At 45.3% G+C, this 25,194-nt stretch overlaps 1 protein-coding gene and 5 non-coding genes across 6 annotated transcripts; 5 read left to right on the top strand and 1 right to left on the bottom strand.

Moving 5' to 3' along the window:
* Positions 1-7,914: 7,914 nt before the first annotated feature.
* On the bottom strand, positions 7,915-8,951 carry LOC123346376 (olfactory receptor 12D2-like). The gene has a single exon (XM_044983747.1). It carries the CDS (start codon positions 8,949-8,951, stop codon positions 8,010-8,012), a length of 942 nt encoding a protein of 313 aa, XP_044839682.1. The 3' UTR covers positions 7,915-8,009.
* A 7,557-nt stretch (positions 8,952-16,508) lies between these two features.
* Positions 16,509-16,617, top strand: TRNAL-CAA. Its single transcript has 2 exons — positions 16,509-16,546; positions 16,572-16,617. It is a non-coding gene; the product is annotated as a tRNA-Leu (tRNA).
* A 1,457-nt stretch (positions 16,618-18,074) lies between these two features.
* TRNAK-CUU lies at positions 18,075-18,152 on the top strand. The gene has a single exon. It is a non-coding gene; the product is annotated as a tRNA-Lys (tRNA).
* A 645-nt stretch (positions 18,153-18,797) lies between these two features.
* On the top strand, positions 18,798-18,869 carry TRNAE-UUC. The gene has a single exon. It is a non-coding gene; the product is annotated as a tRNA-Glu (tRNA).
* Positions 18,870-22,814: 3,945 nt separating this feature from the next.
* On the top strand, positions 22,815-22,923 carry TRNAL-CAA. Its single transcript has 2 exons — positions 22,815-22,852; positions 22,878-22,923. It is a non-coding gene; the product is annotated as a tRNA-Leu (tRNA).
* A 1,462-nt stretch (positions 22,924-24,385) lies between these two features.
* Positions 24,386-24,458, top strand: TRNAK-CUU. The gene has a single exon. It is a non-coding gene; the product is annotated as a tRNA-Lys (tRNA).
* The last annotated feature ends 736 nt before the right edge of the window (positions 24,459-25,194 follow it).

The following is a 25,194-nucleotide window of genomic DNA, read 5'->3' as shown; positions in this document are numbered from 1 at the left end:
GTTGCCACCGGATAGCTAGCTGTGGGCATCTCCCAGACACAACATATTTCCTATCAACCATATAGCAGAATATCATAATTCCATATACAATGATACAGATATTTTGACAGAACAATGAGTTTCAACATATCATGACCTTTCATTGGATATCTTACATGGCATCCTTTGTACAAAATATCAATCATATACAAATTATGAGTGTGGGAGTTACATGGGTGCTATTTTAAGGTACAGTGCATCACAGAGGCAAGCAGTGATAAACTTATAGGTAGGGGAGTTCATAGATACCTATATTCCAAGGTCAGAAGGGACCATTGTGATCATCTAGTCTGATCTCCAGTATAACACAGGCCATAGAACTTCCCCACAATAATCCCAGAGTAGATCTTTTAGAAAAACATCCAGTCTTGATTTAAACATTGTCAGCGATGGAAAATCCATCACCCTAGGTAAATTGTTCCAATGGTCAATTATTCTCACTGTTAAAAATGTGCATCTTATTTCCAGTCTGAATTTGTCTAGCTTCAACTTCCACTCAGTGGATCACATTGTACCTTTTTCTGCGTCACACCTTAACCTTCTCTTTGTTAAGCTAAACAGATTGAGCTCTTGGAGTCTATCACTATAAGGCAGGTTTTCTAATCCTTTAGCCATTCTTGTGGCTCTTCTTTGAACCCTCTCCCGTTTCTCACCATCCTTCTTGAATGGTGGACACCAGAACTGGTCACAGTATTCCAGCAGCAGTTGCACCAATGCCAATAACCTCTCTACTCCTACTCGAGATTCCCCTGCTTGTGCATCCCTGGATCACATTAGTCCTTTTGCCTACAGCATTGCACTGGGAGCTAATGATTACCTCCTCGCCCACACCTTGTACCTCCAAAATCTTTTTCAAAGTCAGTGCTTCCCAGGACAGAGCCCCCTGCCTGTAAGCATGGCCTACATTGTTTCTTCTGAGATGTATACATTGACATTTAGCCATATTAAAACACAAAAGTTCTTCCACATTTGTTCATCAGTTTCTTAGAAGATATTTGCATCCAATTTGTAAACAGGCTGAGAGTAATTGTCTATGTCTGGGATTTTCAGTGGAGCCCAAGGGAGTTGAGTGGCCAAATCCCATTGAAATTCATTTGCTTATGATCCCAATTTTTAATCATCTCTGTGCTATAACCCTTTGGGAGTGAGACCTGTTTGCGTGAAAATGTTCCAAAGGTTTTATTTACGTAGCATTATAGAAATGTAGTGATGGAAGGGACCCCAAGAAGTCATTTTGTCCATTCCCCCATGCTGAGGGAGGAGTAAATATACTTAGACCATCCCTGACCATCTAACCTGCTATTTAAATCTAATTTTTACAGGGCTGATTTATTTTCTGTGCTGGAAATGTAGGCTGGACTTTTCAAAAGCAGCAAAGGGAGTCAAGTGCCCAATTCCCATTACCACACTTTGGGAGTTCAGTGCCTAATTCCTTTAGGCTCTTTGGCTCCTGCCAGGCTCTGTTTCAACCTCAGCACTAGAGCTGGTCATTGTTTTCCATCTAACACAGTTTGGACAAAAAATGACTTTGTTTTTGATAAAATGTCAGAAAAATTTTATTTTCTGCCTAAACTGAAAATGTGTTGGTCAAAAGCCTTTCAGGCTTTGGTAATACTATTCAGTGTTTGAAATAGGATTTTTAACAGAAAGCGCTGAATCTCTGTTCAGAGCAGCCCTACACCTCTGCTTAATGCAGGGGTTCACAATTTTTATCCCCGAGGCCCACCTGTGCTGCTGATGGACCCAATCACGGCATTGTCCCTGGGAGGCCTGGGAGGCTGATGATCCAGGAGGCCCGGCAGCCATGGATTGCGGGGGACGGCGACTCAGAGCCGGAATGGCCGTGAACCATCCAGCCTCCTCCAGCTGCCCTGGGAGTCGCCACCTCTTGGGGATGGCCCCTTCTCCTCGCCCTCCACCCATCGCCTAGCGTCACTGCTTCACCCTCACCTGCCCGTCAGGGGTGCTGACCTCCTCCGGCTCTGGGCAGAGTCCATTGCTAGCCACCACACTGTTGCTGTCTGCTTCTCAATGCCCCCCCATCCTCCCCATGTCTGCATCAGCAAACCACCCAAGACTATGGCACAGCCCATCTTTGGGCTGCAGCTCACAGTTTGGGAAACCCCGGATTAATGGAATAACAGCTCTGCTATCAAGGGAATCTGCACAGCTGCATGCACATCTGAGGCTATGTCTACACTACCCGCCGTATCGGCGGGTAGCGATCGATTTTTCAGGGATCGATATATCGCGTCTCATCTAGACGCGATATATCGATCCCCGAACGCGCTTATATCGATTCCGGAACTCCACCACCGCAAATGGCGGTGGCGGTGTCGATATGGAGAGCCCCGGAGATCGATCCCGCGCCGTAGGACGGGTAAGTTATCGATATAAGATACTTCGACTTCAGCTACGTTATTCACGTAGCTGAAGTTGCGTATCTTATATCGATTTTTCCCCTTAGTGTAGACCAGCCCTTATAAAGCACTTTAGAAAGATGGGACAGCACCATTACCTTAATTCTTCTAAAGGGAAACTGAGGCACAGATAGAGGCTGTGACTTGTCCACGGTCACACAGCAGGCCAGTGGGAGAGCCAAGAATAGAACCTGTGTCCTGATTTCTTGCCTTCTTCAGTAACTAGGGACAAGCTTTTCAAAAGATCTTAAGTGATTTAGGAGCAAAATCCCACTCAAAGTCAGTGGGATTTGTGCAACTGCATCACCTCGATGTTCAATATCTTCATCAGTGATTTAGATAAAGGCATAGAGAATACACTTGTAAAATTTGAGCTCTAGATGACCTCTCAAAGTCCCTTCCAGTCCTATGATTTTATGATGCCTCACAATAGAATTTTAAAAAGTCAGCATGATAGGTGGCTCCTCACCTAAGCTAGCCAAAGGGAGATTCCAAGAAGAGAGTTGTGTCCTAAGCCCCGCCCCACTTCTAGAGATAGGCGCCTATGTCCAGGATGTGGGGAGGTGCCTCCCTCTGGCTGGGATTCTCAGCTGCAAACTCTCTTTCTTGGTGTTTGGTGCCTATGGTGTTATTGCAAGAAGCCTGGGTGTGGGGGGATGGAGGGAGAAAGAGCTCCCTCATAACTTTTAGCTCAGTGGTTAGGATGCTCACGTGGGATGTGTGAGACCCCCATTTCAAGTTCCTTCTCTACTTGAGGGAGAGTAGGAGATTTGCTACCTCTTGAGTGAGCGCTCTAATCACCAGGCTGAAGAGTCATCCTCATGCTTGGTCTCTCTCTCTCTCTCTCTCTCTCTCTCTGGCCTATGGATTCTTTCATTATTTATTCACAGTGGAACAGCTTAAATAGGAGGGACTGTAGAAGCCCAGCATCACAATATACCATGACCCCTCAGAGGTGACAGATCCCTATTCATATCCTTTCTCCCACTCAGGCAGAGGGGGGATTTCAACTGGGGGTCTCCCACATGCTGGATGAATACCATGACAACTGGTCTAAAACTTAGCAAGGAAACTCCTCCACCTTGTGTTTCCACCCTTGTCCCCTGTTTGTTTTGTATAAACTTGCCTGTAGGACCCTAATCTGGTAGGTGAGCTCTGAGCAGGCTTACCAGATCATACTCCTCAGGCTGGTTAGATGGAGGAACAACTATCTTCCCCTATTTTCTGCATCACTGTGGGGCTCAGATGTCCAGACACCTGGCATGGGGCCAGAGCCGGATCTAACATTTTTGCCGCCCCAAGCGAAAAAAAATAGTGCAGCCCTGCCACCGTGAGCACCGCCCATCCCCCTCCCCGAGGGTGCTAAAGGAGTTGGCCGATGAGATTGCAGAGCCATTGGCCATTATCTTTGAAAAATCATGGCGATCAGGGAAGGTCCCGGATGACTGGAAAAAGGCTAATGTAGTGCCCATCTTTAAAAAAGGGAAGAAGGAAGATCCAGGGAACTACAGGCCAGTCAGTCTCACCTCGGTCCCTGGAAAAATCATGGAACAGGTCCTCAAGGAATCAATTCTGAACCACTTAAAGGAGGGGAAAGTGATCAGGAACAGTCAGCATGGATTCACCAAGGGCAAGTCATGCCTGACTAACCTAATTGCCTTCTATGATGAGATAACCGGCTCTGTGGATGAGGGGAAAGCAGGGGAAAGCTTTTGATACAGTCTCCCACAGTATTCTTGCCAGCAAGGTAAAAAAGTATGGGCTGGATGAATGGACGGTAAGATGGATAGAAAACTGGCTAGATGGTCAGGCTCAACGGGTAGTGATCAATGGTTCCATGTCTAGTTGGCAGCCGGTATCAAGTGGGGTGCCCCAAGGGTCAGTCCAGGGGCCGGTTTTATTCAATATCTTCATTAACGATCTGGAGGATGGTGTGGACTGCACCCTTAGCAAGTTTGCAGATGACACTAAACTTGGAGGAGTGGTTGATACGCTGGAGGGTAGGGCTAGGATACAGAGGGACCTAGACAAATTAGAGGATTGGGCCAAAAGAAATGTGATGAGGTTCAACAAGGACAAGTGCAGAGTCCTGCACTGAGGACGGAAGAATCCCATGCACTGCTACAGACTAGGGACCGAATGGCTGGGCAGCAGTTCTGCAGAAAAGGACCTAGGGGTTACGGTGGACGAAAAGCTGAATATGAGTCAACAGTGTGCCCTTGTTGCCAAGAAGGCTAATGGCATTTTGGGTTGTATAAGTAGGGGCATTTCCAGCAGATCGAGGGATGTGATCATTCCCCTCTATTCAGCACTGGTGAGGCCTCATCTGGAGTACTGTGTCCAGTTTTGGGCCCCACACTACAAGAAGAATGTGGATAAATTGGAGAGAGTCCAGCGGAGGGCAGCAAAAATGATTAGGGGGCTGGAGCACATGACTTATGAGGAGAGGCTGAGGGAACTGATATTGTTTAGCCTGCAGAAGAGAAGAATGAGGGGGGATTTGATAGCTGCTTTCAACTACCTGAAAGGGGGTTCCAAAGAGGATGGATCTAGACTGTTCTCAATGGTAGAAGATGACAAAACAAGGAGTAATGGTCTCAAGTTGCAGAGGGGGAGGTTTAGGTTGGATATTAGGAAAAACTTTTTCACTATTAGGGTGGTGAAGCACTGGAATGGGTTACCTAGGGAGGTAGTGGAATCTCCTTCCTTAGAGGTTTTTAAGGTCAGGCTTGACAAAGCCCTGGTTGGGATGATTTAGTTGGGTTTGGTCCTGCTTTGAGCCGGGGGTTGGACTAGATGACCTCCTGAGGTCCCTTCCAACCCTGAGATTCTATGATTCTAAGTCCCCGCCCCCCAGCGCTGCCTGGCCAAACCAAAAACAACACGAACAGACCCCGATCGCCGCCCCCTCCCAAGGTGCTGCCCCAAGCACGTGCTTGGTAGACTGGTGCCTGGAGCTGGCCCTGCATGGGGCTGCAGTTCTCATGCTCAGAGGCAAATCATAGGTGCCTAGGCAAATTTTCCTGAAAAAAATTAGGTTCCAGGAGAGTTGAGGCAGCTGAACAGGTGGTTCCCAGTGTGGCCTGATACTGAGATTTAGGCACCTAACATAGCAGATAAGCACCTAAGTTCTTTAGTGTATCTAGCCCATGGTTGCCTAAATCTCATATTTCCCTTTGAAACACTGTACTTTGGAAGGTCTCTAGGGGGCAGGGACTGGCTCTCACTATTGTTTTTTTTTTTCACTTTTCCAAGTCATTGGGGTTCTGATCTCATTTGATGCCTAAAGGGGTTAATGTAATCATAATAAATAATAATAATTCATCTAATTTTGCCCCACAATTAGTAGAGATGAGAGAGTCCTGCTATGATATTTGTTCAGCTCCTTCCACCCCTTTTTGCCATTGTGATTTCTCTTGTAGAATCAATCTTTCAGTGGCTAACACAGATTGTTCTCCCACATTACATAGTTCATTGCCAACTTTTCGTTATGTTCAAGGGCCAGGATTGTCCCCTACAACCTGTTTTTCATTGTCCAGTGCAGACTGCCTGCTGCTGTTATATATTCCATTGCCATATTCCCTTTGCAAGTACAACACAAAATCTGTGTTAAAACAGAGATAATGTTTTACACCAGGAAATTTGGGTAAAATGCATTGCAGGGATGTTGTAATTATACAAAATAAAGTGCTAAAACCCAAGAATTTCCAATTTAAGGTTAAACTTAAATCCAAACATAGTAAGGAATGAAAATGCAGTTAAGCCACCAAAATAACCTTAACTCTGCCCTATCATATTTTTTCCAACTTCCCATCTAGTTAAAACAATGAAATTTTGCATATAGGAAATATATTACTAATCTTTTTGCATAGTTCATGGCAATTTCCTCACCATTATTCTTCAAAGTTTCACTATCAGCAGTCATTAAGATGGAGTCAAGGTTTAGAGAACATCTCCTTAATTTAGGATAGAATATATTACAAGGTGTAATTTCCCCACAAAATCCCACAGGAAATTCAAAATTAAAGTTAAACAATATGCATACATGTTACAGCAAGAAATGATATTAGGGCACCCAAACAAACTTAGCACTGCCCTATAGTGACACCTTGAAGGGGGGAAAAATGAGGGGAGAGGGAGAATCTAATGTGTACTTCAAAATCTTGGAGTCTAAAAAGACTAAAAGGTTTTAATCATAATTTTAAAGGGTTTTATGTGTCTTTTTTTTTATTCGTGTTCTTTCATGGAAGAGTTTTCAGTTCAGCAATTTCTACAGGGCAAATTTCACCTCCTCCTTCCTGAGAGATAGATCATGGGGTTCATAATTGGGGTGACAACATTGTATATGTGGATGACTATAATATTCCTTTCAGAGGAGACCCCAGGGGAGTTGGTACATAGCATGGAGACACCATCATGGGGTGGGAGGTGTAGGTAGAAAAGATATTGGTCCTGATTTCCCATGATTGTCCAGAGGTAGGAAATTAAGTAGAGGTACAGCAGGACGTTGGGGACAAAAAAACCCAGTGAGAAGCTCCTAGTGATGATTTTGAGGAGGCTCAGGTTGAGGAAGGTGCTGCAGCAGACCAGGCTCAGCGGGGGCTTGATGTCACAGAGGAAGTCATAGAAGCAGCTGAGGCACTAGAAACACAGCCAGGAGGTCATGACTGTTGCATCAGCATGTTCAGAGATGAAGTGGCCCAGGTGGCTGCTATCAGCCACAGGCAGGCCTGTGGGTTCCTGACCAGCGTGTAGTGCAGCAGGTTAAAGAGGGCCATGTAGCAGTCACAGGCCATGACAGCCGGCAGAATGGCCTTCCTGCTGCCCAGGAAGTGGAAGAAATGGAACTGGGTGAGGCAGCTCTTAAAGGAGATGGCCTGGTGCCCCAAGAGGAAGCCGGCCAGCATCTTAGGTGTGGTGACTGTGTAATAGAAGAAGTTTTGCCCAGGAAGAAGGACATTGGGGTGGAAAGTTGGGGCTGAGCCACTGTCAGAAATTTCGTACAGATATAGACATTTCATAAGATCATCCCCAATTCTTAAGTGTACCAAGAGAGATACCACAAATAATCACACAAGGTTTATTACATGCACAGTTGGGGCATCCAAAAAATCTTAACTCTCCATTGTTGTGACAAGAAGAGGGGTGTGGGAAAAAGAAACAAATCAATGGAGCTTTAAAAATTAGGTTCATTTAAGCTGGCTGCACAGACATTAAAATACCTCAATCACAATTGTATGTTTAGTTGCCAGCTGTGAATACAAGCCAGAGTAGAGATTTCTACTGAAAGAAATTTCATTTATGATGAATAATGGGAGGAAACGAGAATTACAACTAATAAATATTCAAATGTGACCTATGTACCAAATTTCTAACAATTAGAGATGAAGAAATGCTGGGAGGACATTTTTCCATCTCCATCTTGGTCACTGCAAGAATGTCACCTATAGTCTATTTTTCCATGGAATTTTGAAGCTAGATCCCCTACATTATAATTCCTTTGGTCAACATCTCTCCTTTTCACTTCAAAACAAGAAGCAGTCATTTGATTTAGTTCCTTTCAGGGAAGAGTTTTCTAGTGATGAATTTCCTGGTGGCGTATTTCACCTCACTGTTCCGCAGGGTGTAGATGAGAGGATTCAGAGCTGGGGTGATGACACTGTACACTAGGGTGATGATCATCTCTTCTCCCTTGGAGCTTCCTGAAGAAGGACGCGTGTAGGCGAAGATCACTGTCCCATAGTACATTGCTATCACAGTGAGATGGGAGGTGCAAGTGGAGAAGGCCTTTCTCCTGCTTTCCCGTGACCGTACCTTCAGGAAGAGGAAGGAGATGATGTAGAGGTAGGAGAGGAGAGTGATGATGAATGGACTCACACCAATAATCCCAGTGACGGTGTGGAGGAGGCTCAGGTTGAGGCGGATGCTGCTGCAGGCCAGGCTCAGCAGGGGCTTGATGTCACAGAAGAAGTGGTGAATACGGTTGGGGCCACAGAAGTGCAACCGGGAGGTCATGACCGTGTGCATCAGGGCATGCAGGAAGCCAGTGGCCCAGGTGACTCCTGCCAGCAGCAGGCAGGCCTGTGGGCTCATGACCAGTGTGTAGCGCAGTGGGTTGCAGATGGCCACGTAGCGGTCATAGGCCATGACAGCCAGCAGCATGGCCTCACTGCTGCCCAGGAAATGGAAGAAATGGAGCTGTGCCAAGCAGCTGGTGAAGGAGATGGTCTGGTGCCCTGAGAGGAAGCCGGCCAACATCTTGGGCACAGTGACTGTGGAGTAGAAGATGTCTAGGCTGGAGAGATTTCCCAGGAAGAAGTACATGGGGGTGTGAAGCCGGGGCTCGGCCAGTAGCACAGCCACAATGACTCCATTCCCCAAAACGCTGGCCGTGTAAAGCAGCAGGAAGAGGGCAAAGAGAAAGCACTGCAGACCCCTCAGATTGGTGAGGCCCAGGAAAATGAACTCGCTCACCTCTGTCTGGTTCTCCATCCCTGCAGGAGGAAGAGGACAAAGCAACAGAAAGTGAAAGCAGACTGCCTAAACATGCCAGTACCAGTGCTTTGTTTTCTCTCCGAAGACTATGAACAGCTTAATGGCTCACAGTTATGTTACCATGAAGTTCTTTATAAGCAAGGACATTTATTGTAGGGTGAAAGCATTATGGAGAAAACATATTAAAAATAATAAAATAGCCTACATGCATGCTAAAAAGACTAACAGAGGTCAGCCTCAGGCTCTGGTAGGTGTCAGTCCATCAGATCCACAACTGGGTTTTCCCTGTGGTTACAAGTTCATAACTGATTCAGAACCAGAACAACCATGAAAAGTTCCGTCTTTCCTTTAGATATCTTGGGCCTTTGATCTTATCATCATGTAACAGGTCATCAGCAGACAATGGCTCACTGCTCAGGGTGTAGCTACAAATGGCTGGGATTTTGCATAAGCATAGGTGGGGAATTTGCATAACTGGAGGTGAGGAATTTGCATTCACCTCCCCCTACATAGTCCTCATGGATAACCCCCACTTTTGTCTCAAAAATCTGTTCTTGTCTGGCACATTTTTCAATATAGTCTGTTGAATCCCCTACCTCTCACACCTGTCACATCTCCCCTATTGAGAGGTTGCATACAATTCTGACCCACAATAATACAGAAACCATTCATTGAATACAATGGACCTCCAAAATATTTAAACTTAATCCAGTAAGGTATCCCAAGGATATTGCAGGAAATTGCCATGTCTGGCACACTCATAATGGAGCTTAGACTGGAGGACATCTGCTTAGAATCCTAGGACATTAACAGGAAGCTACATCTAGGGATCAATATGCCTAATAACAATTCAGTTGGGCATTTCCCATCATGTCCGCTATGATTTGTAATACCATAGCAATTAGAGGTGACAATTGAGATTAGAGCCCTGTTTACACTGTACAGACACATAGTGAGAGATAGCCCTGCCCCAGTCCAGCAAGCTCACAAGCTAAATAAAGGGTGTATGGTGAAACAAAGGGAGGAAACCATCTACCCAAAGTCACACAGCAGGTGAATGGCTGAGCTTGGGTAAAGTGTAGGTCTCCTGAGTCCTAGTTGGTCGTTCTAGCCACTAAACTAGGCTGTTTTTGTTTTTTTTTTAAACCCGCATTGCTATCTGCTATATTTCACATACAAGTTATACAGGAATCATTTGGTGGGATTCTTTGGCATATGTTATACATATGCTTGGAAGCATTTATTTTTTAATCAGTAAATGACAGTGAACATTGATTTCAATGTACACACGCAAACCAACGGAAAAATATTGCCATTGATAATTGAAATTTAGACATAGGCAAAGTAGAAAAATGCTGCTGGAACATTTATTAGAGTCAAATCTTAATGTGTATAAAATTAGCTATAATGAATGCTGCATATGCAGGCTCGAAAGTATCAGCTTTTTATCAGTAAATGTTGGTAAACATCAATTTCACCATACACACACAAAACAATGAAAAAATATTTCTGTTGATAATAGAAATGTATGGCTAGGCAACAGAAGAAAAATGTTGCTTGAGAACTCATTTGAGTTTAATTTAAGGCTATTCATATATTTTGACGTGTTACATTGACAATTTGTGTTGTAAGGGTTATAAAAATTGAACTTTTTTAATCTCAATGTCCACTGTCATTACATAATTATTGTCTGACCTTCCCTCCCCGCATAAATTTCCCACAGCTGTGAAAATTTAAATTGATAAAAATGTTTACAAATAAACATTGATATTATCCATCAAAAATATATATTTTTTAAAAAATTGCATTTTTCCAAGCCTAGTTATACAAGATGTCAGACTAAATCATAATAATGGTCCCTTCTGGCCTTGAAATTCATGAATCTAGGAAACCTATGCCACCTTCTAAACGTGCTGTGTTTTGAAACTCCTAGTCTAGAAGCCTACCTTAATTTTGGGGGTAATACACAAGTTTCCGAAGCACTGGCTGTTAGGGCTACTTGCATTTCCAAAATCAGGAGCTTTTCAAAAGGAGTCTGAGGCAATTTGAAACTCCTACCCTTGGTGACTCTCTCATGCTGTTCCCTCAAAGCTCAGCCAGGGGCCACTTTGGTCATCCTTGTAATGGAAACAATAACAATGACTGGTGTCAAAGGGCGCTGAAGAAAAATAACAGGAGTATCTGTCTTTTCAGAATAGAAGAGAGAAACAAGCTCCTATTGAATGAACTTCTGGATGGTGTGCTGAATCTGTGGAACAAATGAACCTTTTTATCATATTCACAGTCTAAATCACAGGGGAGAACCAATTTCCATTCTCTAGATGGCTCCTCTGGGGCAGAATCTCTGAACCACATGAGGGTCACTGGTATGTGCATAACAAGGCAAGAGTTCCCTACAGAGAACAAAGTCAAGCAGGCAGGAGTTGCTGGGAAAATAAATAAAGCAAAAATCCTAAGGGAGTTAGGCACTCAACTTCCATTCAATATATTTGAATAGCCCAGCCTAAACAAATAAAACCCTGGTTAGCAAATATTGTTGTTGGGATTGTTTATTTATTTATTTTATTTTTACTAAAACCACTGAACTGGTCCACCATGCTTCTGAATTTGTTCACTGTGATTAATGGTTCCATTAGACCGTGAAGGGTTAAAACAGATTTAGCAAATTAGATGCAATTTTGCAGGGGGTATAGTATTTATGAACAGAACCAAAGCAAGTCAGAGCATCAGTGTGGCAAAGAAGTGAGCAAATGTCCCCACTCTACTGTGTTTTGGTAATGACTTGTACCTGGAAGACTTCACCCCCTACGGACATGACTGAGAGTGTGATGGAAATTTTTCAGATGAAAAGTAGAAAAATGGCCTTTGTTATGCCCTCACTAAAGTCATCTGGAGTTTTTTTCAAGATTTTCCTATTCAACCTGCTAATCTGTCAATCCCAAACTAACAAAGCCTTGTTGGAGGAGTTGAGGAAGATTCTAATATGTATCTGACATGGTGATGACATTCAGAAGACTTCATTGTGTTGGGAAACTTTGATACCATTGTTGGGATTCCCTCCAAGACCTTTCCACTTGGCTTATCCAGAACACCTCATCCAGTTCTGGAACGCTTTATCCATTTCTCTGGGATCCAAAAAAAACCCATCTCATTTCAACTCCAGCTCAACACTAAGGTTTTTTTATTAAGCATGTAACAGCTCTTTGCCCATGCTGGCCAGGCCCAGATCCAGGGGGCTTAGGTGCAAGGTGATACCACAGTCCCAATTCATATCAAACACTAGACATTTAATAGACATCTTTCCTAGCTACCAATATCTATGCGTCTTGTATGTAACGACCAATAGCTTTGCAAATTTTGTATACACCAATCACTTTGCAGATTGTCTAAGGCAATCTTACCAGTTCAGAAGGTTCCTGCCTACTTTATTTACTATTAACATACCCACAATAGTTAGTTTAGTTTGCTTCTGCCTTCCTCATTTACTATAAACATATTCACAATAGTTATATCAGCAATTACTTGTCCAAATTTAACCAATGAGGAGTTCTTGTGTCACCTTAGAGACTAACAAATTTATTTGGGCATAAGCTTTTGGGGGCTATAACCCACTTCATCAGATGCATGGAGTGAAAAATACAGTAAGCAGGTATAAATATACAGCACATGAAAAGATGGGAGTTGCCTTACCAAGTGGGGGGTCAGTGCTAACGAGGCCGATTCAATCATGGTAGAAGTGGCCCATTCCCAACAGTTGACAAGAAGGTGTGAGTATCAACATAGGGAAAGTTATTTTTTGTAGTGACCCAGCCACTCCCTGTCTTTATTCAGCCCTAATCTGATAGTGTCAAATTTTCAAATTAATTCGAGTCTATTTTTAAGTTTTTTTGTTGAAGAATCGCCACTTTAAGTCTGTTATTGAGTGTCCAGGGAGACTGAAATGCTTTCCTACTGGTTTTTGAAAGTTACAATTCTTGATGTCTGCTTTGTGTCCATTTATTCTTTTGCATAGAGACTGTCCGGTTTGGCCAACGTACATGGCAGAGGGGCATTGCTGGCACATGGTGGCATATATCACATTGGTAGATGTGCAGGTGGATGAGCCCTGATGGTGTGGCTGATGTGGTTATGTCCTATAATGGTGTACCTTGAATAGATATGCCAACAGAGTTAGCAATGGGGTTTGTTGCAGGGATTGGTTCCTGGGTTAGTGTTTTTGTTGTGTGGTGTGTAGTTGCTGGTGAGTATTTGCTTCAGGTTGGGGGGCTGTCTCTAAATGAGGACTGGCCTGTCTCCCAAGGTCTGTGAGAGTGAGAGATCATCCTTCAGGGTGGTTGTAGATCCTTCATGATGTGCTGGAGAGGTTTTAGTTGGGAGCTGTAGGTGATGGTTAGTGGCATTCTGTTACTTTCTTTGTTGGGCCTATCTTGTAGTAGGTGACATCTGGGTACACTTTTGTCTCTGTCAATCTCTTTCTTCAGTACCCAAGGTGGGTATTGCTTGATCCTGTAGGTGTGTGTCTCTGTCTGAGGGATTGCAGCAAATGCGGTTGTATCTTAGGGCTTGGCTATAGAAAATGTATCATGTGATGTGGTCTGGATGAAAGCTGGAAGCAAGTAGGTAAGTATAGCGGTCAGTAGGTTTCCGGTATAGGGTGGTGTTTTTGTGACCATCGCTTATTTGCAGTGTAGTGTCCAGAAAGTGGATCTCCTGTGTGAACTGGTCCAGGCTGAGGGTGATGGTGGGGTGGAAATAGTTGAAATCCTCATGGAATTCCATAAGGGCCTCCTTCCCATGGGTCCAGATGATGAAGATATTATCAACATACTGCAAGTAGAGTAGGGGCGCTACGGGACAAGAGCCAAGGAAGCGTTGTTCTAAGTAAGGCATAAAAATGTTGGCAAACTCGGGGTGCATGCGGGAACCCAAAGGAGTGCTACTGACTTGAAGGTTTAAATCATCCCCAAATATGAAATAGTTGTGGGCGAAGACAAAGTCACGAAGTTCAGCCACCAAGTTTGCGTGACATTATCGGGGATATTGTTCCTGATTCCTTGTAGTCCACCTTTGTGTGGAATGTTGGTGTAGAGATCTTCAAAATCCATACTGGCTAGGATGGTGTTTTCAGGAAGATCACCAATGGATTGTAGTTTCATCAGGAAGTCAGTGGTATCTCAAAGATAGCAGGGAGTCCTGGTAGTGAAGGCCCTGAGGAGACAGTCCACATAGCCAGAAAATCCTGCTGTCAGGGTGCCAATGCCTGAGATGATGGGGCATCCAGGATTCCCAGGTTTATAGATCTTGGGTAGCAAATAGAATACCCCTGCTCGGGGCTCTAGGGATATGTAGAGAGATGCATAGCTGTTTGCGCCCCCAGGGATTAATCATTTACTCTGGGTTTATTAATAAACAAAAGTAATTTTTATTAAGTATACAAAGTAGGAGATAAGTGATTTCAAGTAATAACAGACAGAACAAAGGAAGTCACCAAGCAAAAGAAAACAAAACATGCACGCCTAAGCCTAATACATTAAGAAACTGATTCCAGGGAATAGCTCACCCTCAGAGGTGTTCCAATCAGCTTCTTTCACAGACTAGACGCCTTCCCAGTCTGGGCCCAATCCTTTCCCCTGCTTTGGTCTTTGTTACTTCCAGCAGACATCTTAGGTGGTTAGCAGGGGTTTTCTCATGACTGGCAGCCCCTTTGTCCTGCTTCACCCCCTTTTATAGCTTTGCCATAAGGCAGGAATCTTTTGTCTCTCCGGGTCCTCACCCTTCCTTCTAAATGGAAAAATACCAGATTTAAGATGGATTCCAGTATCGTGGTCTCTGTAAGACCCCTAGTTTCCATTCTTCCTGGGTTGGCCCACACGTACACAGGAAGGTTTGCAGGTCAATAAACCATTTACAACCAATTGTCAATGGGAGCCGTCAAGGTTTTAAACCACCATTAGTGGCCCACGCTTTGCATAATTACAATAGGACCTCAGAGTTAGACTTCATATTTCCAGCTTCAGATACAAGAATGAGACATGCGTACAAATAGGAGGCATATATTCAGTAGGTTAGAACCTTTGTTATGATACCTTACAAGAGACCTTTTGCATCAAGCATATTCCAGTTACATCATACTCACACTTATAAGCATCGTTTCATAAAACGTATGGAGTGCAACGTCACCGGGTGCCCTACCTACCCTGCTTTCGCTGCTTCCTGATGGCACAGAATTGACAACAAAAGAGCCAGGCTAGGAGGCTTCTAAAACCGAGAGAGCTGTTCTATCGTGGCCACATCCTCTCAGGAGGTATCAAACCCCCTCTCTCCGTTTCTATCCCCCAAATCCTATCAGCTCTATGATTTTTGTCCCTGGAGGAGCCTCGAGGGAGGCAGAAGAAGCGGAGAGGATTGCGTTGGGGGTAAATAAAACAGAGAAGAGTTGTTCCTCTTGGGATTTTGGTGTGTTTCCCTGGTGATCCTGACGGAGGAACGGGAAGCATAATTCCATTTGCTTCAATGCCTCGGATTGGGTTCAGTTGGTGAACTCTCTGCTCTTGTTCTCACAGGGGAATGGAGACTGGACGGGTTTCCCAATTTGGACAGAAAGTGGCTTGCCAAAGCCGAGGAGAGCCTGCTTCCTGCCTGCACCGAGTTGACAAACTGGGGAAGCCAAAGATGAGAGACCCCGTAGACGAGGTCAGAATGCTATCCGCTCACATGGAGGGGGAGCACAAGCCCTCCCTGGGTTTCTCTGCCCAAATTATAATCAGTTGAGTGATCTTCCTGGACGAGCCTCTAGGTAGGCAGAAGAAGAAGTGAAGAGGGTTGCAATGGGGTAAATGAAAGCCGAGGACTCTTCCTCTTGAGAGTTCTTTGTCTTGCTCTTGTGATTCTGATGGATGAACCTAAAGCGTCATTTGAGCGTGTTTCAATGCTTTTCCTCGGGCTCAGGTTGTGACGCTGAGCACAGGCGTTCCTTCACTCTCTCTGCTTGGACCCTCTGTAATGGGGAACGGGCCAGCTTTCGAAACAGCCTAATGGAGCTGAACGAAAACAGCAATAAACATCCAGGTTCACCCTAGATTAATCTTTTTTCCCCAATTTTCTTGGGGAAACAAAACAAAAACATTGTTTTCTTAAGAACTCAACTCCCATTCAGGCTCCAAACTCTTTTGCAAGATTTCCAGAAGGGCTCAACACCCTGAGTGCTGAGCTATTTTGGAAAAAAAAAAAAACAAGGCCGGTACCGATTGTGAGTGCTGGCTGCTTGACTGTGTGTCCCACCGTGCGGGAGTTTGAGGTTCTCATTAAGCTAAGTATCTCTATTCTGCCTCTATCCTAGCGGCCATCTTTTATTCCCCTAATAAGTGAGGGGGCAGATTAGAACACCTCAGAACGCACAGGGTTGTAGGAAACCTGCAACTTTAGATGAGGGTGATGGTGTCTAAAAACCAGATGTGATGTAGGTGTTGAAAGAGAGATGCTGTCTTGGCCTCCTTGAGCGGCTCATACAATATTGAAGAAAAGGAGGGTTGAGAGAGATGCTTTTGTGCCAGTGTCAGGATGGCCGAGTGGTCTAAGGCGCCAGACTCAAGGCTCTGTCTTTCCCACAATTGGGGTTTCTGGTCTCCCGCAGGAGACGTGGGTTCAAATCCCACTCCTGACACAGCCTTTTGATTCCACCTCAAGCACTGGCCTGGCTTCAATGGCCCTTGTTTAGGAGTTTTCTTAGAGTAGCGGCAAGAGAAGTTAGAGGGAATTGTAAACACCTTCAGAATCCATGGGCTCAAGGCACCTAGTTGGGTAAATTCCAGTTTATTCCCCACCAGAAAGTTGGCATTGCTTGATGTTGGGCAGGTATGGATGTCAAACATACAGGTGGAGGAAGAAGGGAGCAGTACAGTAGACATTGATAAAGGGAAGGTAAGACTCTTGGTCTCAGGGTTTGGGCTTGAGCCCTAAACTGGGTGCTCTACGTACTCTGGTTTGGCTGCTTCATGAGGGCACAGAATTGACAACATAGGGAGCAGAGATAGGAGGCAGCTACAACCAAGAGCCCTGTTAGATTGTGTCAACATCCTATCAGGAGGTCTCAAAGCCTCTCTCTCAGTTTGTATCTCAGAAATTCTGTCAGCTCCAGGATCTTTCTCCATCGAAGAGCCGCTAGGTAGGCAGAAGAAGAGGTGGAGAGGATTGCGATGGAGGTAACTAAAGCAGAGAAGAATTGTTCCTCTTGGGATTTTTTGTGTTTCTCTTGTGATCCTGACGGAGGAACCGGAAGCATCATTTGATTTTTTTCAGGCTACTTTCTGTCCAACAGATTAAGTTGGTCCATTGTCCATTCCCCTCAGGGGTTAAGAGCTGGAACCCCTGTGCTCAGGGTCACAACCTTAGCCCAACCGAAGGCACTGAAACAAACTCAAATGATGCTTCAGCTTCCTCCCTCAGCATCACAAGACCAACACAAAGAAAACTCCCGAAGAACGGGGCTCTGAGCATTGCCAGGTTGTGAGTTCTGTGCCCTCAGGGAGCAGCCAAAATGCTCGAACCCCCACCCGCTTCTCTTGGACCGCTGGGAACATGGTGTTTGCACAGGAGCTGCAAGCCCTTCTTTCCTCTCTTTGTCTACCCCGGCCCCTTCCCCCGAAATGGTTTCGTCGCACGCTGGAGGGACCTAAGGACCTGCAGGTTTCCGCACCCACCTCCTAAAGCAAACAGTCCTTCCCTTCTCTGACATTCCTGGAGCCGCGCATCCTTGGAGGAGTTTTACCCCAGGGGGTTCTGATTCCCTGCGAAAAGATGTGTCTGGCGGCCGGCGGGGAACTGTCTTGTCTGCCCCCTCTTTGGGCGCTGAGAAGCTTTTTCTGAGAAACAGCACCTCCTCCTGGTGGGAGAATCCTAAATTCCACCCTCCCACACAGGTTTCTCTGAGCAGCTGCTAGATGAACCCCACTTCTCTGGTCTAGACACCAGCATCTAACTAGCCTTGAAACGGGCCCTGTTTGCTAGCTGGAGAGCGAAGGAACCAGGAAAGAAGGGAAATGTCAGGAAACGAATCTCAGCATGCAAAGAAACTTCTTTTGCTCTTCTTTTGTACTGTCTGTGCCTTTGCAACACCTTCAAGCCTAGCCAGACTAGCTCAGTCGGTAGAACATGAGACTCTTAATCTCAGGGTCGTGGGTTCGAGCCCCACTTGGGGTGTTTGATCTTGCACTCTTCGACATCACTCTTTCCCTTAGAGTCTCAGGACCCAAGGAAATCCACTCTTTGTCCACTCAACCATCTGAGGCTGTCTGGGACCTTCAGTACATCATGAAGAGAAAACAAATTGACAATTCCATGGTCCTAAGAGAGTTAAGTCTCTTCTAGCCCAGGCAAGAGAGGGAAAAAATAATCTTTCAGAAGCTCCTTGCCCCCCAGCAGTGATCTATAGCTTCTCTACTTCTTTCTAGATCTTCGCCAGCACTCAGTAGTTGAGATAACTGCTTCTTTCTCAAATCCTCCACCAGCCCTCTTCAATGGGATGGAGATTGCTTAAGGCTGAAGATTCCAACCACATCTTATTCATCCCTCGTACATTTCTGTAAGCCCACGGAGAGTAAAACAAGATAGCAATCAAACTGTTTAAAAAAAAAAGACATCTCCTCAATGTATAACAATACTGGAAATTGTTTTAATATGTTTTCTGTTTCTTTTTCATATCAGTTGACTGTGATAAAAATAGGAAGGGAACCGTAAGGAAACGAAGAGCTCAGAGCTTGTGTTAACCTCCTTTGAAGATACGAATGGCCTCAGTTGGACAGAAAGTAGGTCTAGAAAGTCACGCCCAACAGCCCAAATGCCATCTCCCTGGTGGTCTAGTGGTTAGGATTTGGCGCTTTCACCGCCATGGCCTAGGTTCGATTCCTGGTCAGGGAGTTAAGTTACCCTCTTCAACAAAAGTCTACCTTTCCTTCTGCACTTGGAATTCAACAGGAAGAAGGCAACTTCCTGGCCTCCTTCAGAAGGCTTGAAAACTCCTTTTTGGAGGCCATGGGGAAAGCAAAGCTTCCAACTGCTACAATATGGCTAGCTGCCCCTTAAAGCTCAGCTGCAGCACCCTTTTACACAAATACACTTACTTGTGCAAACAATTTAGTTTTTCCTTCTTACCTAGCCTAACCTCAATTAGAACAACATTGCACTTTCACCCAAGATCCTTTTTTTTTCTTTTTCACTTTTCTTGGTGAAACCAAACCAAACCAAACAATCATTTTGGGTCCACCAAAATATTTCACTAAATATAATATTCATCCAAAAACCTTTCACCCAGCGCTATATACAAGTCTTTGGAAGTAACCACCCCGGAGAAAGATCGTTAAGCTTTTCCATTCCTAAGATCTAGCCACTGAAGGCTTCTGAGCATGGGCTATGGGCCTTTCACCTCTAGGCCAATGGTTACCCTCTTGCTCAGGTGGCTACTGATGAAAGGCAACGTGGTTTAGTGGCAGATCCATTTCAGCCTCCCTCTTCCAATGTTTACAGGGGGGTGTTTGTTTCGCATTGCATCTAAGAAGCAAATCAATTCTCTTGAAACCTCAACCTGGAATCAAGGTGATTGTAGGTCAAGGAAGGAAGGTTTTCTTCATCCTGGTCTAGTCAATGCTCAAAGTTGTGATGGTTCTTGGAGCTTCCAGACACATTGGCCAGAATTTTCAGAAGGTCTCACACCCACCACTAGGGCCAGATTTTCACAAGAACTAGGCTCCCAGTTAGGCACAAAAATCTTTAGCCAGATTGTCAAAAAGGCTCAACCTGTTTTTCCAAAAGATGAGTTATTTTGGAAAAAAGCTTGTCAAGATTGTGGGTGCTGGTTACTTGTCTATGTGGCCCACACTGCTGGAGTTGGAGGTTCACCATTGTTTTCTCAGAATGCGGTGTCCGTAGTCTGCCTCAGTTCTGGTGTCCATCTTTTATTCTCCTAATTAATCAGCAGGGAGACTAAAACAACATCGGACTCACAGGGCTCCCGGAAACCTGCAAATTTGGCTCACGGTGAAGGTGTATACAAATCATCTGGGCTGTAGAAGGGCTCTGGGAGTTGAAAGAGTTGTGAATTTAACCCTCTAGGTTTCGGGCGTAATCTGAAACTGTTTCAAAACCAATTCCTTAAATAGACCATAGTTTGAAGCATCAGCAATAGGCATCTTACTGAATATATCCAGAGCTTTCTCAGCCAATTTTGCAACCAAAGTTGTCATCTTCCCTTTCCCGAATAAGCACTTTGTCTGTCCTCCGGGCAACACGCTTAAAAATCACTACCAGTGTCTCAAAGCAATCAGCTGTGCACATATCCTGCTCGACTATGCCACTGTGATAGGTTCGGTCACAGAGATCCCCTTGGGACTGAAATTACTTCCGAGCCTGTTTTCCCTGCCAGCTTGGGACTCCAGAACCCTGCCTTGTTCAGCCAGACACCCTAGTCTGCTGCAACACAGACCCAGGCTCTGGGCCACACCCCCAAAGCTGCAGACTTTAACTCAAAACAGCTCAGCACCTATCTCCAGCACCCAGCTCCCAGTGGGATCCAAAACCCCAAATAAATCCCTTGTACTCTCTATAAAGCTTATACAGGGTAAATTCCTAAATTCTTCACCCTCTAGATCACTGATAGAGAGATATGCACAGCTGTTTGCTCCCCCAGGGATTAATCACTTACTCTGGGTTTATTAATAAACAAAAGTCATTTTTATTAAGTATAAAAAGTAGGAGTTAAGTGATTTCAAGTAATAACAGACAGAACAAAGGAAGTCACCAAGCAAAAGAAAACAAAACATGCAAGCCTAAGCCTAATACATTAAGAAACTGATTCCAGGGAATAGCTCACCCTCAGAGGTGTTCCAATCAGCTTCTTTCACAGACTAGACTCCTTCCTAGTCTGGGCCCAATCCTTTCCCCTGCTTTGGTCTTTGTTACTTCCAGCAGACATCTTAGGTGGTTAGCAGGGGTTTTCTCATGACTGGCAGCCCCTTTGTCCTGCTTCACCCAATTTATAGCTTTGGCATAAGGCGGGAATCTTTTGTCTCTCCGGGTCCTCACCCTTCCTTCTAAATGGAAAAATACCAGATTTAAGATGGATTCCAGTATCGTGGTCTCTGTAAGACCCCTAGTTTCCATTCTTCCTGGGTTGGCCCACACGTACACAGGAAGGTTTGCAGGTCAATAAACCATTTACAACCAATTGTCAATGGGAGCCGTCAAGGTTTTAAACCACCATTAGTGGCCCACGCTTTGCATAATTACAATAGGACCTCAGAGTTAGACTTCATATTCCCAGCTTCAGATACAAGAATGAGACATGCATACAAATAGGAGGCATATATTCAGTAGGTTAGAACCTTTGTTATGATACCTTACAAGAGACCTTTTGCATCAAGCATAGTCCAGTTACATCATACTCACACTTATAAGCATCCTTTCATAAAACGTATGGAGTGCAACGTCACCGGGTGCCCTACCTACCCTGCTTTCGCTGCTTCCTGATGGCACAGAATTGACAACAAAAGAGCCAAGCTAGGAGGCTTCTAAAACCGAGAGAGCTGTTCTATCGTGGCCACATCCTCTCAGGAGGTTTCAAACCCCCTCTCTCCGTTTCTATCCCCCAAATCCTATCAGCTCAATGATTTTTGTCCCTGGAGGAGCCTCGAGGGAGGCAGAAGAAGCGGAGAGGATTGCGTTGGGGGTAAATAAAACAGAGAAGAGTTGTTCCTCTTGGGATTTTGGTGTGTTTCCCTGGTGATCCTGACGGAGGAACGGGAAGCATAACTCCATTTGCTTCAATGCCTCGGATTGGGTTCAGTTGGTGAACTCTCTGCTCTTGTTCTCACAGGGGAATGGAGACTGGACGGGTTTCCCAATTTGGACAGAAAGTGGCTTGCCAAGGCCGAGGAGAGCCTGCTTCCTGCCTGCACCAAGTTGACAAACTGGGGAAGCCAAAGCTGAGAGACCCCATAGACGATTTCAGAATGCTATCCGCTCACATGGAGGGGGAGCACAAGCCCTCCCTGGGTTTCTCTGCCCAAATTATAATCAGTTGAGTGATCTTCCTGGACGAGCCTCTAGGTAGGCAGAAGAAGAAGTGAAGAGGGTTGCGATGGGGTAAATGAAAGCCGAGGACTCTTCCTCTTGAGAGTTCTTTGTCTTGCTCTTGTGATTCTGATGGATGAACCTAAAGCGTCATTTGAGCGTGTTTCAATGCTTTTCCTCGGGCTCAGGTTGTGACGCTGAGCACAGGCGTTCCTTCACTCTCTCTGCTTGGACCCTCTGTAATGGGGAACGGGCCAGCTTTCGAAACAGCCTAATGGAGCTGAACGAAAACAGCAATAAACATCCAGGTTCACCCTAGATTAATCTTTTTTCCCCAATTTTCTTGGGGAAACAAAACAAAAACATCGTTTTCTTAAGAACTCAACTCCCGTTCAGGCTCCAAACTCTTTTGCAAGATTTCCAGAAGGGCTCAACACCCTGAGTGCTGAGCTATTTTGGAAAAAAAAAAAAAAAAACAAGGCCGGTACCGATTGTGAGTGCTGGCTGCTTGACTGTGTGGCCCACCGTGCGGGAGTTTGAGGTTCTCATTAAGCTAAGTATCTCTATTCTGCCTCTATCCTAGCGGCCATCTTTTATTCCCCTAATAAGTGAGGGGGCAGATTAGAACACCTCAGAACGCACAGGGTTGTAGGAAACCTGCAACTTTAGATGAGGGTAATGGTGTCTAAAAACCAGATGTGATGTAGGTGTTGAAAGAGAGATGCTGTCTTGGCCTCCTTGAGCGGCTCATACAATATTGAAGAAAAGGAGGGTTGAGAGAGATGCTTTTGTGCCAGTGTCAGGATGGCCGAGTGGTCTAAGGCGCCAGACTCAAGGCTCTGTCTTTCCCACAATTGGGGCTTCTGGTCTCCCGCAGGAGGCGTGGGTTCAAATCCCACTCCTGACACAGCCTCTTGATTCCACCTCAAGAGCTGGCCTGGTTTCAATGGTCCTTGTTTAGGAGTTTTCTTAGAGTAGCGGCAAGAGAAGTTAGAGGGAATTGTAAATACCTTCAGAATCCATGCGCTCAAGGCACCTAGTTGGGTAAATTCCAGTTTATTCCCCACCAGAAAGTTGGCATTGCTTGATGTTGGGCAGGTATGGATGTCAAACATACAGGTGGAGGAAGAAGGGAGCAGTACAGTAGACATTGATAAAGGGAAGGTAAGACTCTTGGTCTCAGGGTTTGGGCTTGAGCCCTAAACTGGGTGCTCTACGTACTCTGGTTTGGCTGCTTCAGGAGGGCACAGAATTGACAACATAGGGAGCAGAGATAGGAGGCAGCTACAACCAAGAGCCCTGTTAGATTGTGTCAACATCCTATCAGGAGGTCTCAAAGCCTCTCTCTCAATTTGTATCTCAGAAATTCTGTCAGCTCCAGGATCTTTCTCCATCGAAGAGCCGCTAGGTAGGCAGAAGAAGAGGTGGAGAGGATTGCGATGGAGGTAACTAAAGCAGAGAAGAATTGTTCCTCTTGGGATTTTTTGTGTTTCTCTTGTGATACTGACGGAGAAACCAGAAGCATCATTTGATTTTTTTCAGGCTACTTTCTGTCCAACAGATTAAGTTGGTCCATTGTCCATTCCCCTCAGGGGTTAAGAGCTGGAACCCCTGTGCTCAGGGTCACAACCTTAGCCCAACCGAAGGCACTGAAACAAACTCAAATGATGCTGCAGCTTCCTCCCTCAGCATCACAAGACCAACACAAAGAAAACTCCCGAGGAACGGGGCTCTGAGCATTGCCAGGTTGTGAGTTCTGTGCCCTCAGGAAGCAGCCAAAATGCTCGAACCCCCACCCGCTTCTCTTGGACCGCTGGGAACATGGTGTTTGCACAGGAGCTGCAAGCCCTTCTTTCCTCTCTTTGTCTACCCCGGCCCCTTCCCCCGAAATGGTTTCGTCGCACGCTGGAGGGACCTAAGGACCTGCAGGTTTCCGCACCCACCTCCTAAAGCAAACAGTCCTTCCCTTCTCTGACATTCCTGGAGCCGCGCATCCTTGGAGGAGTTTTACCCCAGGGGGTTCTGATTCCCTGCGAAAAGATGTGTCTGGCGGCCGGCGGGGAACTGTCTTGTCTGCCCCCTCTTTGGGCGCTGAGAAGCTTTTTCTGAGAAACAGCACCTCCTCCTGGTGGGAGAATCCTAAATTCCACCCTCCCGCCCAGGTTTCTCTAAGCAGCTGCTAGATGAACCCCACTTCTCTGGTCTAGACACCAGCATCTAACTAGCCTTGAAACGGGTCCTGTTTGCTAGCTGGAGAGCGAAGGAACCAGGAAAGAAGGCAAATGTCAGGAAACGAATCTCAGCACGCAAAGAAACTTCCTTCGCTCTTCTTTTGTACTGTCTGTGCCTTTGCAACACCTTCAAACCTAGCCCGACTAGCTCAGTCGGTAGAGCATGAGACTCTTAATTTCAGGGTCGTGGGTTAGAGCCCCACGTTGGGTGTTTGATCTTGCACTCTTTGACATCACTCTTTCCCTTAGAGTCTCAGGACCCAAGGGAATCCACTTTTTGTCCACTCAACCATCTGAGGCTGTCTGGACCTTCAGTACATCATGAAGAGAAGACAAATTGACAATTCCATGGTCCTAAGAGAGTTGAGTCTCTTCTAGCCCAGGCAAGAGAGGGAAAAAATAACCTTTCAGAAGCTCCTTGCCCCCCAGCAGTGATCTATAGCTTCTCTACTTCTTTCTATATCTTCGCCAGCACTCAGTAGTTGAGATAACTGCTTCTTTCTCAAATCCTCCACCAGCCCTCTTCATTGGGATGGAGATTGCTTAAGGCTGAAGATTCCAACCACATCTTATTCATCCCTCGTACATTTCTGTAAGCCCACGGAGAGTAAAACAAGATAGCAATCAAACTGTTTAAAAAAAAAAGACATCTCCTCAATGTATAACAATACTGGAAATTGTTTTAATATGTTTTCTGTTTCTTTTTCATATCAGTTGACTGTGATAAAAATAGGAAGGGAACCGTAAGGAAACGAAGAGCTCAGAGCTTGTGTTAACCTCCTTTGAAGACGAACGAATGGCCTCAGTTGGACAGAAAGTAGGTCTAGAAAGTCACGCCCAACAGCCCAAATGCAATCTCCCTGGTGATCTAGTGGTTAGGATTTGGCACTTTCACCGCCACGGTCCAGGTTCAATTCTCGGTGAGGGAGTTAAGTTATCCTCTTCAA

This window comes from Mauremys mutica, chromosome 12 (assembly GCF_020497125.1).
Source record: "Mauremys mutica isolate MM-2020 ecotype Southern chromosome 12, ASM2049712v1, whole genome shotgun sequence".
Taxonomy (NCBI): domain Eukaryota; kingdom Metazoa; phylum Chordata; order Testudines; family Geoemydidae; genus Mauremys; species Mauremys mutica.
Note: the sequence above shows the minus strand (reverse complement) of the source record. Positions and strands in the feature narration are given on the sequence as shown.